This window comes from Lucilia sericata, unplaced genomic scaffold (assembly GCF_015586225.1).
Source record: "Lucilia sericata isolate MDLA Ls3-8-SP2 unplaced genomic scaffold, ASM1558622v1 Contig004966F_arrow, whole genome shotgun sequence".
Taxonomy (NCBI): domain Eukaryota; kingdom Metazoa; phylum Arthropoda; class Insecta; order Diptera; family Calliphoridae; genus Lucilia; species Lucilia sericata.
In genome coordinates this window covers 8,694-22,196 of record NW_023997401.1, presented here as the reverse complement: position 1 = coordinate 22,196, position 13,503 = coordinate 8,694, and the positions used below count along the sequence as shown (strand labels likewise).

The 13,503-nt window shown below is 30.4% G+C and overlaps 1 protein-coding gene across 1 annotated transcript; it reads left to right on the top strand.

Moving 5' to 3' along the window:
* Nucleotides 1-2,990: 2,990 nt before the first annotated feature.
* On the top strand, nucleotides 2,991-6,296 carry LOC119615334 (tetratricopeptide repeat protein 36 homolog). Its single transcript, XM_037971399.1, has 2 exons — nucleotides 2,991-3,321; nucleotides 5,781-6,296. The coding sequence occupies exons 1-2, from the start codon at nucleotides 2,991-2,993 to the stop codon at nucleotides 6,026-6,028; spliced, it is 579 nt and encodes a 192-aa protein (XP_037827327.1). The 3' UTR covers nucleotides 6,029-6,296.
* Nucleotides 6,297-13,503: the final 7,207 nt, after the last annotated feature.

Below are 13,503 nucleotides of genomic sequence, written 5' to 3'. Positions count from 1 at the left end.
TAATCAGCTTTAAAGGCTTTTCTATAAAAAAAAAGCCTTAAAAAGCTTTTCTATGCAAAAGCTCTAAAAAGCTTTTTATGTAAAAGCATTATAAAGCTTTTCTATGAAAAAGTTTTACAAACTTTTCTATAAAAAAGCTTTACAAAGCATTTAAAGCTTTCCTATAAAAATCGTTCTTAAAGCCATTTTAAGCAAACAACTTTAATACGTTTTGTGCTAAGAAAGAGTTTTTTTTCCTAAAAAAAAGTTTGTTTAAACATATTAATAAAAGCTTTAAAAGAAAAACGCTGTAAAAGCTTTTTTTAAAATAGCAGTAAAAGCCTTTCTAAGAAAAGCGCTGTATAAGCTTTTTTATGAAAAATCTTTTTAAGAGTCTTTTTAGGAAAACAGCTTTTAACTCCTTATAAAGAAAAGCTTTTAAAGACTTTTTAGAGAAAAAGCTTTAAAACTCTTTTCAAAGGAAAAGACCTTTTAAAGAGAAAGCTTTAAAAATCTAAAGAAAAAGATTTAAAAATCTTTTTAAAGAAAAAGCTCTAAAAAGTTTTTTAAAAAAAGATATTTTTTTAAGAAAAAAATATACATAATTAAAAGAGTTTTTAATAGAAAGCTTAAAAAAGCTTTTATAAGAATGTAATAAATAGTTTAAAATAGCTTTTATAACAATAAGTAACAAAAAATTAAGAAACTTATTTTGCTTATTAAGAAAAACCTTTACATGACTATTTAAACATAATCAAACAGCTTTATTTTAAAAATGATTTAAAAATCCCACTTAAAAACTCTTAAAAACCTTCAAAACTATTCAAAGGCTTTTTAAGTCAAGTAGTTTCTTAAAAGAAAACTAACTAATCACGCATTTTTGGGCAATTTATAAACCTTTACGTGTTAGTTTGCTAGCGACGAATAGATGGCGCCGCCCACAGTTAGTTTTAATGCATTCCATTGCTATATTGCCTACTTCAGGCGCTAATTTTTACAGAGTTGCACAGAAATCAAAAATTGATTTTCGATTTTCAAGAAAACGTGCTCTGATCTCAAATCTGATAGCATATTCGGATTCAGCATCGAAAAACCCTAGTATGTAGACCTCTCGGCCCAATTGGGCCAATAGTTTCCGAGAAAAAAGCAAAAAAGGTAAAACGGCCAGTTTAATAAAACTCCCATTGTTTAGTACAGACATAAACCGTGCGAAAGTTGTTTATGATAACACACATTCGCACACACGTAATATTCATGTAGGCGTGTGTATAGATGTGTGTTTTACTTGAACAAAACAACAGCGCCACCTGCTGTTCGCAAGTTGTACTAAGTTTGTGTGTATGTATTTAGCTAAAATTGGCAGATTTTCTTTTTTGCTTTTTTCTCGGAAACTACCGGCCTAAAACGGCCGGGAGTGTCACATACTAGGTTTTTCGATGCTGAATCCGAATATGCTATCAGATTTGAGATCCGAGCACGGTTTCATAGAAATCGAAAATCAATTTTTGATTTCTGTGCAACTCTGTATAAATTTGCTCCCTAAAATATGCTCTGAAAATATTAATATTAAAAATGAAAACAAGTTAGTTTACTAGCAATGTATAGGGGGGCGCCTTTTTAATGTGCTTTCTTTCTGTTGCCAACTTCAGGAGCTTATATGACAGAGTTGCACAGAAATCAAAAATTGATTTTCGATTTCTATGAAAACGTGCTCGGATCTCAAATCTGATAGCATATTCGGATTCAGCATCGAAAAACCCTAGTATGTGGTACTCCCGGCCGTTTTAGGCCGGTAGTTTCCGAGAAAAAAGCAAAAAAAGAAAATCTGACAATTTTAGCTAAATTACATACACACACCACTTTGTACAACTTGCGGTCAACAGGTGGCGCTGTTGTGCACTTAAATAAAACACACATCCATACACACGCCTATATGAATATGACGTGTGTGTGAAGGTGTCATAAACAACTTTAGCATGGTTTATGTCTGTACTAAACAATAGGAATTTTATCAAACTGGCCGTTTTAACTTTTTTGCTTTTTTCTCGGAACTACCGGCCCAATTGAGCCGAGAGGCCCACATACTAGGGTTTTTCGATGCTGAATCTGAATATGCCATCAGATTTGAGATCGGAGCACGTTTTCTTAAAAATCGAAAAATATTTTTTGATTTCTGTGCAACTCTGTAATAAATTTGCTCCCTAAAGTATGCATACCGAATTTTCATATAAAAAATATTAAAATAATCATTTATTTAGTGTTTTAAAGAAGAGCATAAGTTTAGGAGTAAAAATTAAGTAAGGGAAATTAAACAATGTGAAAGGTTTTTCATCACATAATTTTTCTTTTCTTGTTGAATACAACGTTTTATTGTTCAAATTAAGATAAAAAAACTTTACAGGGTCTTAAAGGAATAATACAAATTACAAAAATAGACTTGTTCGTGAGATATTTTCTATTGAAATAATTGAAAATTTTGCTTCAAAACTTCAAAGGTAGTTTTCCTTTTCCATAAAACGACGGCAGATATTTACGTTCGTGTTTTTGATTCTTCTGGTTTTTAAAGCAACGTAAAGAAAATCTGTAAATAAAATTAAAATTTTGTAAAATATTTAAACAAAAATTGAAAGATTTTACAATAAAATTTTATAAATTATTAATATTTCATTACTCGACCCCCCCTTTTCAAAATCTTTTAAACACCGTCTGTCTATTTTTTCTAACAAAATACTCACATGCTGTTTGTTAAGAAACAAACACACACACACACACTCTGTTTAAAGTAGAGGTTTAATTTTATTCACATTTAAACAAAAATAGACCAGTTTTTCATGTTCATTTGCATCTCTCAAACTCTGTTTTTATATCAAAATAAACAAAAACAAAACGCATTAACAAAAACAACACCTGTTTAATAAAATCAAAATAGTTTTATCATAAAAAAACAAAATCAGTTTGCTTTTAAAGCTCCCAACGTTAACAACATTAAAAGTATATCTGTGAATCAAAAAATGCCCTTAACAAAATCTTGTCTATCAGCTCATGATCAGCAAGTTTTAGAATCGATCTTCAATCCTCTGGAATTAACTTCTTCTTTGGAAGCACAACTCATTAATCCAGATTCTACCGAACCTTTAGTGGATCAAGATGAGGCACTCGGTTGTGAAGTGGAAATATTAAAGAAATCCAAACAATTGGAAATAGAAGCTGTAAAATTGGCTGAAGAAGAGAAATTGGAAGAAGCTTTGGAAAAGTTTAAGGAATCTTTAGAATTGACACCCAAAAGGGCTTCAATTTATAATAATCGGGCACAGGCTTTAAGATTAGCTGGGAAAGATGAGGGTGAGTAGAAAGTGAATTAAATAAAAGTAGAACTTTCAGAACTTGTAAAGAAGTTCAAAGCAGCACACTTGTTCTGCTCTACATATAAAGGGGAAATTTTTGTTTAAATTCCCTTGTACAGGTTGGTGTCAATAATAACCATCAGCCGAGACATAAACCATATATGGTGAATAAGCTGAAAAAGAAAAGCAGTTGGCAGCATTGCTACACAAACATTTATTAAGAAGCTTCAACTTTTTCTTCGAAATTTTCTAGACTATAAACTAGTTTACAGTATAGTCTATATTCTACCCTATAGTCTACCCCATAGTCTAGTCTATATTCTACCCTATAGTCTACCCTATAGTCTAGTCTATAGTCTAGTCTATAGTCTATATTCTAGTCTATAGTCTAGTCTCTATAGTCTAGTCTATAGTCTAGTCTATAGTCTAGTCTATAGTCTAGTCTATAGTCTAGTCTATCTAGTCTATAGTCTAGTCTATAGTCTAGTCTATAGTCTAGTCTATAGTCTAGTCTATAGTCTAGTCTATAGTCTAGTCTATAGTCTAGTCTATAGTCTAGTCTATAGTCTAGTCTATAGTCTAGTCTATAGTCTAAGTCTATAGTCTAGTCTATAGTCTAGTCTATAGTCAAGTCTATAGTCTAGTCTATAGTCTAGTCTATAGTCTAAGTCTATAGTCTAGTCTATAGTCTAGTCTATAGTCTAGTCTATAGTCTAGTCTATAGTAGTCTATAGTCTAGTCTATAGTCTAGTCTATAGTCTAGTCTATAGTCTAGTCTATAGTCTAGTCTATAGTCTAGTCTATAGTCTAGTCCTATAGTCTAGTCTAGTCTAGTCTAGTAGTCTATAGTCTAGTCTATAGTCTAGGTCTATATCTAGTCTAGTCTAGTATAGTCTAGTCTATAGTCTAGTCTATAGTCTAGTCTATAGTCTAGTCTATAGTCTAGTCTATAGTCTAGTCTATAGTCTAGTCTATAGTCTAGTCTATAGTCTAGTCTATAGTCTAGTCTATAGTCTAGTCTATAGTCTAGTCTATCTAGTAGTCTAGTCTATAGTCTAGTCTATAGTCTAGTCTATAGTCTAGTCTATAGTCTAGTCTATAGTCTAGTCTATAGTCTAGTCTATAGTCTAGTCTATAGTCTAGTCTATAGTCTAGTCTATAGTCTAGTCTATAGTCTAGTCTATAGTCTAGTCTATAGTCTAGTCTATAGTCTAGTCTATAGTCTAGTCTATAGTCTAGTCTATAGTCTAGTCTATAGTCTATAGTCTAGTCTATAGTCTAGTCTATAGTCTAGTCTATAGTCTAGTCTATAGTCTAGTCTATAGTCTAGTCTACAGTCTAGTCTACAGTCTAGTCTATAGTCTAGTCTATAGTCTAGTCTATAGTCTAGTCTATAGTCTAGTCTATAGTCTAGTCTATAGTCTAGTCTATAGTCTAGTCTATAGTCTAGTCTATAGTCTAGTCTATAGTCTAGTCTATAGTCTAGTCTATAGTCTAGTCTATAGTCTAGTCTATAGTCTAGTCTATAGTCTAGTCTATAGTCTAGTCTATAGTCTAGTCTATAGTCTAGTCTATAGTCTAGTCTATAGTCTAGTCTATAGTCTAGTCTATAGTCTAGTCTATAGTCTAGTCTATAGTCTAGTCTATAGTCTAGTCTATAGTCTAGTCTATAGTCTAGTCTATAGTCTAGTCTATAGTCTAGTCTATAGTCTAGTCTATAGTCTAGTCTATAGTCTAGTCTATAGTCTAGTCTATAGTCTAGTCTATAGTCTAGTCTATAGTCTAGTCTATAGTCTAGTCTATAGTCTAGTCTATAGTCTAGTCTATAGTCTAGTCTATAGTCTAGTCTATAGTCTAGTCTATAGTCTAGTCTATAGTCTAGTCTATAGTCTAGTCTATAGTCTAGTCTATAGTCTAGTCTATAGTCTAGTCTATAGTCTAGTCTATAGTCTAGTCTATAGTCTAGCCTATAGTCTAGTCTATAGTCTAGTCTATAGTCTAGTCTATAGTCTAGTCTATAGTCTAGTCTATAGTCTAGTCTATAGTCTAGTCTATAGTCTAGTCTATAGTCTAGTCTATAGTCTAGTCTATAGTCTAGTCTATAGTCTAGTCTATAGTCTAGTCTATAGTCTAGTCTATAGTCTAGTCTATAGTCTAGTCTATAGTCTAGTCTATAGTCTAGTCTATAGTCTAGTCTATAGTCTAGTCTATAGTCTAGTCTATAGTCTAGTCTATAGTCTAGTCTATAGTCTAGTCTATAGTCTAGTCTATAGTCTAGTCTATAGTCTAGTCTATAGTCTAGTCTATAGTCTAGTCTATAGTCTAGTCTATAGTCTAGTCTATAGTCTAGTCTATAGTCTAGTATATATTCTAGTCTATAATCTAGCCTATAGTCTAGTCTAGTATTTTATTTTTTTAAGAATTAATTTTAATTCTGTATTTCGTTTTTTTATTTAGCCGCTTTTGACGACCTCAATCAAGCTTTGGAGAATTGTTTAAATCAAGCCAAATCCAAATGTCATGCCTTGTGCCAGCGTGGCGTACTTTACCGCAAACAAAACAAATTGGATGAAGCCCGCCAAGATTTTGAAGAAGCCGCCAAAATGGGCAGTAAATTTGCCAAACAACAATTGGTGGAAATTAATCCGTTTGCAGCTTTGTGTAATCAAATGTTAAGACAAGCTTTTCAACAATTAGAGAAATAATAAATAAAGAGAGTAACAGAGAGAAAAATTAAAGAAGGGAAATGGGTTTTAATTACAGGATTTAGAATAGAATTAGAAAAGTAAGAAAGAAATAGAGAGAAAATAATAAAAAATGGTAATTGAGGAAAGAGAGTATTTTAAGAGAACTTTTATAATGAAAACAGGTTAAGTTGTAATTGTAATTAAGTTTGTTTTTTAGTTAATATTAATTACAACTAACATGAATTTCTTCTTAATGATAAATGAAATAAATAATTCATTAAATGTTCTTTTTGGCGTAAGCCACCTTTTATTATTTGTTAATGACATTTTGCATTTAATTTTTAGAACTCCAAAAATAAAAACAAATATAACGGAATAATGCCAATATATACAACAATATATCATGTGAATTAGTCTCGTGTTGAAATCGATCATCATTGATTTACAACTTGTTGCATAAAGAAGAAAAAACTACAAATTTCATTAAAAAAGCAAAAACCTGTCGAATTTTATACGAAAAACAAAAGAGGGGGAGCAACCAGCGAAAAATGCAAGGTGCGTTTCTACCAATGCTTTATGATGCAGTTTATTTATACAAATGAAAAAGAACGCAAAAATAACAGTTGCAGTTAAATGTGGCACGTGGTTAAAAGGGCACGATTTTGTGCCAATTTCTATAAACAATGAAAACTGCAACTGTTGAGTTTTTCATTTTGAGCTGTCATGAGTCCCAGGAGTTTATATCACAAAAGGGTTAAATGTAAAAGGACATGTTACAAAAAAAAAAAAAAAAAAAAACAGATAAGAAAACCCAAAATTTAAATTCAAAAACGTAAAACATTTAATTTGTTAAATTTATTTTTAGAGCACAAAAACTTACGGGCAACAACCGGCAACGGTACTTGGCAAATTTCAGTTAACCGAAACTGAAAAGTGAACAAGAAAATTAAGCCACAATAACAAATGTTTAAGATTGAAAAATACAATTTTGAAAACAAATTGAACAGAGACCACGAAAATATTCCTCTGCAGGTTCCTGATGAAGTTAAATCAACAAAAAATGAAAGTGGTTTTATTATCCTTTTTTTCTTCGTCTTCTTTACCCAACAAATTTTAAACTTTACATCAGAGCGCTGTAATAAACCCTATTTTTTTATAAAAATAAACTTAAAACACGCATTCTGACCAGTTCATTCGTCAGGCAATACATGCAGCTCCCCTTAACAATAACAACAAACACGATCATTTGTAATGAAATGCTGAAGTGTGCAGTGTGGTTTGGTAGAAGAAAAAAAACCTTAAACTTGGCACGCTTTTGCCTCAAAAATTGTCTTACAATCATAAGGCGGGAAGTTTTTTTTAATATAGCGATATATAAAAAAGATTTTCTTTTTGGTTTTATTGCTTGGACAACAAAAAAAATCTGATCATTTTTGTAACCAAAACAGTCAATTCATTTTAAAATCTTAACCAAACAGTTTGAAACAATTTAACTTCGATTTTTTAGGGAACTACAATCAGCAAAGAAGGTATATTTAGTTCCTTAAAGATCAAGAAACAATTTGGGTTCACAACAGGCCTCGATCATTTTATATTGCTCATACCTCGAACAGATAATTGCTTAATGAGAGAGTTGCGGAAGATCATGCAAATGTCTTGAAGAAACTCACTCATTTGTGAATCGTGCAAACATCTCGAAGAAGTTTAACTCACTTATAAAACAAAACTCTTAAATGATATTAAAGATCATGTAACGACCTAGCCCTGCCACCGGAGACCAGTTAATCGCTAGAGACCAAGTAAATAAGACCACACAAAAATCTTTAAGAAAGATCAAGCAATAGTCTTTAGGAAGCTTCCATCTCTTAAAAATCCCACACTTGCCGATCATACAAAGATCTTGAGAAGTTTCCCTCACTTACATACACAACAAAACTCTGACGATTCAGAGGTTTGACTCCAATAGATGTTTGCTTAATACACGTATCCTTCAGCAGTATGGATATAGTTGCGAATGATCATGCAAGGATATTTTCTCTGTTTCATAAAGAACATTTTCTCTGTTATGATTGAAATCCATGCAGCCGGAGAGCGTCGCTAGAGATCAAGTAAATACGACCAAGGAAAAAACTTGATGATCATACAAAGATCTCAAATAAGCTTTCTTCACTTATGAAACAAAACTCTGACATTTCATCTTATCAAACAAGATCTTACGAGATTTTGGCTCTAACAGCTATATTCATAATGCCTGCTTTTTTTCTGAATTTTGAAGATAGTTGCAACTGATCATGCAACTAAGGATCACGGAAAAATAATAAAGAAGTTACTCTCACGTATAAATAAAACATCGGCTGGTCTATAGTCCACGCTATAGACAGATCTATAGTCCAGACTATAGGCTAATCTATAGTCCAGACTATAGACTAATCTATAGTCCAGACTATAGACTAATCTATAGTCCAGACTATAGACTAATCTATAGTCCAGACTATAGACTAATCTATAGTCCAGACTATAGACTAATCTATAGTCCAGACTATAGACTAATCTATAGTCCAGACTATAGACTAATCTATAGTCCAGACTACAGACTAATCTATAGTGCAGACTATAGACTGATCTATAGTCCAGACTATAGACTGATCTATAATAAAGACTATATACTGACTATAGACTGATCTATAATAAAAACTATATACTGACTATAGACTGATCTATAGTCCAGACTATAGACTGATCTATAGTCTATACTATAGAATGATCTATAGTCTATACTATAGACCGATCTATAGTCTAGACCATAGAATAGTCCAGACTATAGAATGATCTATAGTCCAGACTATAGAATGATCTATCGTCCAGACTATAGACTGTTCTATCGTCCAGACTATAGTGTGTTCTATCGTCCAGACTATAGACTATTCTATAGTCTAGACTATAGATTGTTCTATAGTTCAGACTATAGACTGTTATATAGTCCAGATTATAGACTATTCTATAGTCTAGACTATAGACTGTTCTATAGTTCAGACTATAGACTGATCTATCATCCAGACTATAGACTGTTCTATAGTTCAGACTATATACTGTTCTATAGTCCATACTATAGACTGTTCTATAGTCCAGACTATAGACTGTTCTATAGTCCAGATTATAGACTGTTCTATAGTCCAGACTACAGACTGTTTTATAGTGCAGACTATAGACTGTTTTATAGTCCAGACTATAGACTGTTCTATAGTATAGACTATAGATTTTTTGTTCTATAGTCCAGTTAGATTAGGGTGTCAAAATTTTCAAAACCACCTTTCAAAATTAAAATATTTGTTTGTATTTAAATCTGTAAAGAATTGATCCCTTTTTTTAAATGCTATATGAGCAACAAGAAAAAATGCAAACTTACACTAATAAACAGAACAGTTAAACCCATTATAAAATAAAAATTAACCCTTAAATGATCTATATATACAAAAACTTCAATATATATAAAATAAACTTTAGTAACAGTAAGCTCACTGAGAGGTAGTTTGGTAACGAGACTAAGTCTTCAAAAAGTAATTTTAAGGACTAAAAAAATCGAACTCTTTTTTGTCCCTTTCTCACGTCTAAGGGTTAACTCTCTATATTTTCCCTTCTTCCTACTCCTGTGGTTAACTGTTGTTTTTTTTTTTTTTTTGTTAATTCTGTGGGGATTTTGATTCAGTTTTTTTAAGGTGCAATAGCAGGTGCTTCTTATTTAAAGCAGAATCTAAAATACTATACAAAAAACAATAACAAACTGAAATACAGCTCTTTTATAAAAAAAACACTGACTTAAAAGATTTCTTATTTTTGATGCTCTATGTTTAAAAAAAAAAGATGTTTAAGAAAAACTTGTAAAAAGAGGGTTAAAAATAAAAGATCCCTTTTTTAAGCCTATTAAGTAATTTACAAAAGTGGAAAAATAAATAAAGAAAAAAATTTTTAATTTTTAAAAATCCTGTTAAATGATTAACAATTAATAAGAAAATTTTGTATTTTATAGAGAAAAAGGCAAAATATTGTTTTTTTTTTAAACTTTATTTTAATATAGTTTATATTTATATTTTTTTCAAATTTAACCTCAAAGTTTGAATTATATAAAATGGCGATTTTATCATTTTACTTTGATAACACGGGCCGAGAAAATTTTTAACCCAAAGTTTTGACCGAAGTATACTTTTCTTAAGGATTGAGTCGCGCTGAATACGAATCTGCCCTCAGAATTTGTTTATCTGGGATTTGTTATATCATGTCCTGAAGTTTGAAAAAACACAATTTTTGGCGCTATTTGAGATGTTATAACAGCGCCCAGACATCTTTACTTAGAAAGTGTTGTATGTCATCTGAAAGTCCATTCTATTAACTTTAAAATGAAGGCTTAACATCTGTCACATCTTCTCTTTTCCTATGAAAATACTTTTTGAATTGTTCAAAAATCTGCTGTAGTTTATGAGATCTCATCCGTTGAAGTTAACGGACGGACAGACATCATTAAGTCGAATCAGAAAGTGATTTAGAGTCGATTGGGATATCCTTAGATAGGTGTGGATCCAATATTTTTGTTCGTTATAAACAATATATACAAAGCATAGTATTCTCCACATTATAGTAGTATAGAGTATAAATACCATTAATATACCGAAAACCATGAGTTTTCAAGATTCAGGCGAAGATTTTTCGAAGTATAAAGAAGATATGACAGATGTTAAGCCTTTAATTTAAAGATGACAGAATGGACTGTCAAATGGCAAACAACATTTTATAAATAAAGTTATCTAGGCACTGTTATAATGTCTCAAAAAAGAGCAAAAAATTGAATTTCAGGACACGATATCTCATATTCGGATTTAGCACGGCTAAATTCTTTAGAAGCGTCAGAGTTTCGACATTTTTTTCAAATTTTGTCGGCCTGTGTAATTTAATGAAAATTCTTTAAATTATTTAGAAGTGCTGTAATCCTCTTAAAATCCTGCTTTAAACCTTATGTATGAATAATTGTAATAATCCTGCAAAATCCTATAATTTCAAAATACTTTTGTACTGTTTTTTCTTTTAGTTCAAACCAAAAAACCACCTTAAAAAATCCGTAATAATTGTTAAGCGTCATATGTTTTGAAAATAGCAGTTTTATTTTTTTTGTTGTTGTTGTCAAAGTCAATGGCAGTAAACAGGATAATAACCACAAAAAGGGAGAGCTCAAGAGAGCATAACATTAAACACAAACACTTATGCAATGATCAAAAAAAAAATCATACTCAACAAACTGATCAAAAAGAGAGAGAGAGCGCAATAAATTTTTACTATAAGAAACCTTAAATGACGACAGCCGGCACGCGACCAGGTAACAAAGAAATCAGGAAGCAGGTAGGGAATTTTGAAAATTTACAACAACAAAGTATATTATTAGATTAATCAAAAAAGTTGGTAAAATATTAAAGCTTTAAAGAAAAAAAAAACTGAAACTTTATTTTACTCCTAAAGATCAATGAACAAATTAAGATTTTTTTTGGGTCAAAACGGAAGGAAATTAAAAACTTAGATAACTATCTAATAATTGTTCTTTTAACACAAGAAGAGATTGCTCAAATTACAGTTCCGGTCTGGAGAATCCTTTTTTTTGAAACCTAACAAAAATTTCATAATTTTTGTTGTTATTATTGAAATCATCTGTTATACCGGGGAGAGCCTCTTAAAAATCCTATACATTATTGTTATTTTTTTCCATGTATTGAGTGATTGAAAAATATTGTTAAAAAGCAACATATGTTGCTAGGCTTATAAATGAGCCCCTGTCTTGACTCTTGGCACTTTTCTTTTATAAGGGATTTTTTTTGAATTGTAATATTTTTTTGCTTTCATTATTGTTGACCAAACCAACTGACGCTTTTTCTTCTAGTTTTATTATTCATTACAAATTTATTGATGATTTGGCTGGCATTTCATTGTGAGTTTTTTTTATTATCTATTGAAAATTGTTAAAGGACTTAACAATACATGTAAGCCTTATGTCCTGTTTAGATTTAAATCGAAATTTTTTTTTAAATATTTAGAAACGCAAAATTGAATTAATTATTGAGGCTTGTGAAAGGTTGATGGCAACAATGTAAAATTTTGGAGGGTTAATGGAATTTTCAGGAAATATTTTCTATATCTATCTATCTATCTATCTATCTATCTATCTATCTATCTATCTATCTATCTATCTATCTATCTATCTATCTATCTATCTATCTATCTATCTATCTATCTATCTATCTATCTATCTATCTATCTATCTATCTATCTATCTATCTATCTATCTATCTATCTATCTATCTATCTATCTATCTATCTATCTATCTATCTATCTATCTATCTATCTATCTATCTATCTATCTATCTATCTATCTATCTATCTATCTATCTATCTATCTATCTATCTATCTATCTATCTATCTATCTATCTATCTATCTATCTATCTATCTATCTATCTATCTATCTATCTATCTATCTATCTATCTATCTATCTATCTATCTAGCTATCTATCTATCTATCTATCTATCTATCTATCTATCTATCTATCTATCTATCTATCTATCTATCTATCTATCTATCTATCTATCTATCTATCTATCTATCTATCTATCTATCTATCTATCTATCTATCTATCTATCTATCTATCTATCTATCTATCTATCTATCTATCTAGCTATCTATCTATCTATCTATCTATCTATCTATCTATCTATCTATCTATCTATCTATCTATCTATCTATCTATCTATCTATCTATCTATCTATCTATCTATCTATCTATCTATCTATCTATCTATCTATCTATCTATCTATCTATCTATCTATCTATCTATCTATCTATCTATCTATCTATCTATCTATCTATCTATCTATCTATCTATCTATCTATCTATCTATCTATCTATCTATCTATCTATCTATCTATCTATCTATCTATCTATCTATCTATCTATCTATCTATCTATCTATCTATCTATCTATCTATCTATCTATCTATCTATCTATCTATCTATCTATCTATCTATCTATCTATCTATCTATCTATCTATCTATCTATCTATCTATCTATCTATCTATCTATCTATCTATCTATCTATCTATCTATCTATCTATCTATCTTATCTATCTATCTATCTATCTATCTATCTATCTATCTATCTATCTATCTATCTATCTATCTATCTATCTATCTATCTATCTATCTATCCTATCTATCTATCTATCTATCTATCTATCTATCTATCTATCTATCTATCTATCTATCTATCTATCTATCTATCTATCTATCTATCTATCTATCTATCTATCTATCTATCTATCTATCTATCTATCTATCTATCTATCTATCTACTATCTATCTATCTATCTATCTATCTATCTATCTATCTATCTATCTATCTATCTATCTATCTATCTATCTATCTATCTATCTATCTATCTATCTATCTATC

Excerpts from the sequence above, each read along its gene's own strand:
- LOC119615334 (XM_037971399.1), top strand. The coding sequence starts at position 2,991 with ATGCCCTTAACAAAATCTTGTCTATCAGCTCATGATCAGCAAGTTTTA. Across the intron at positions 3,322-5,780 it reads ATTAGCTGGGAAAGATGAGG|CCGCTTTTGACGACCTCAAT; the intron begins GTGAGTAGAAAG and ends TTTTTTATTTAG.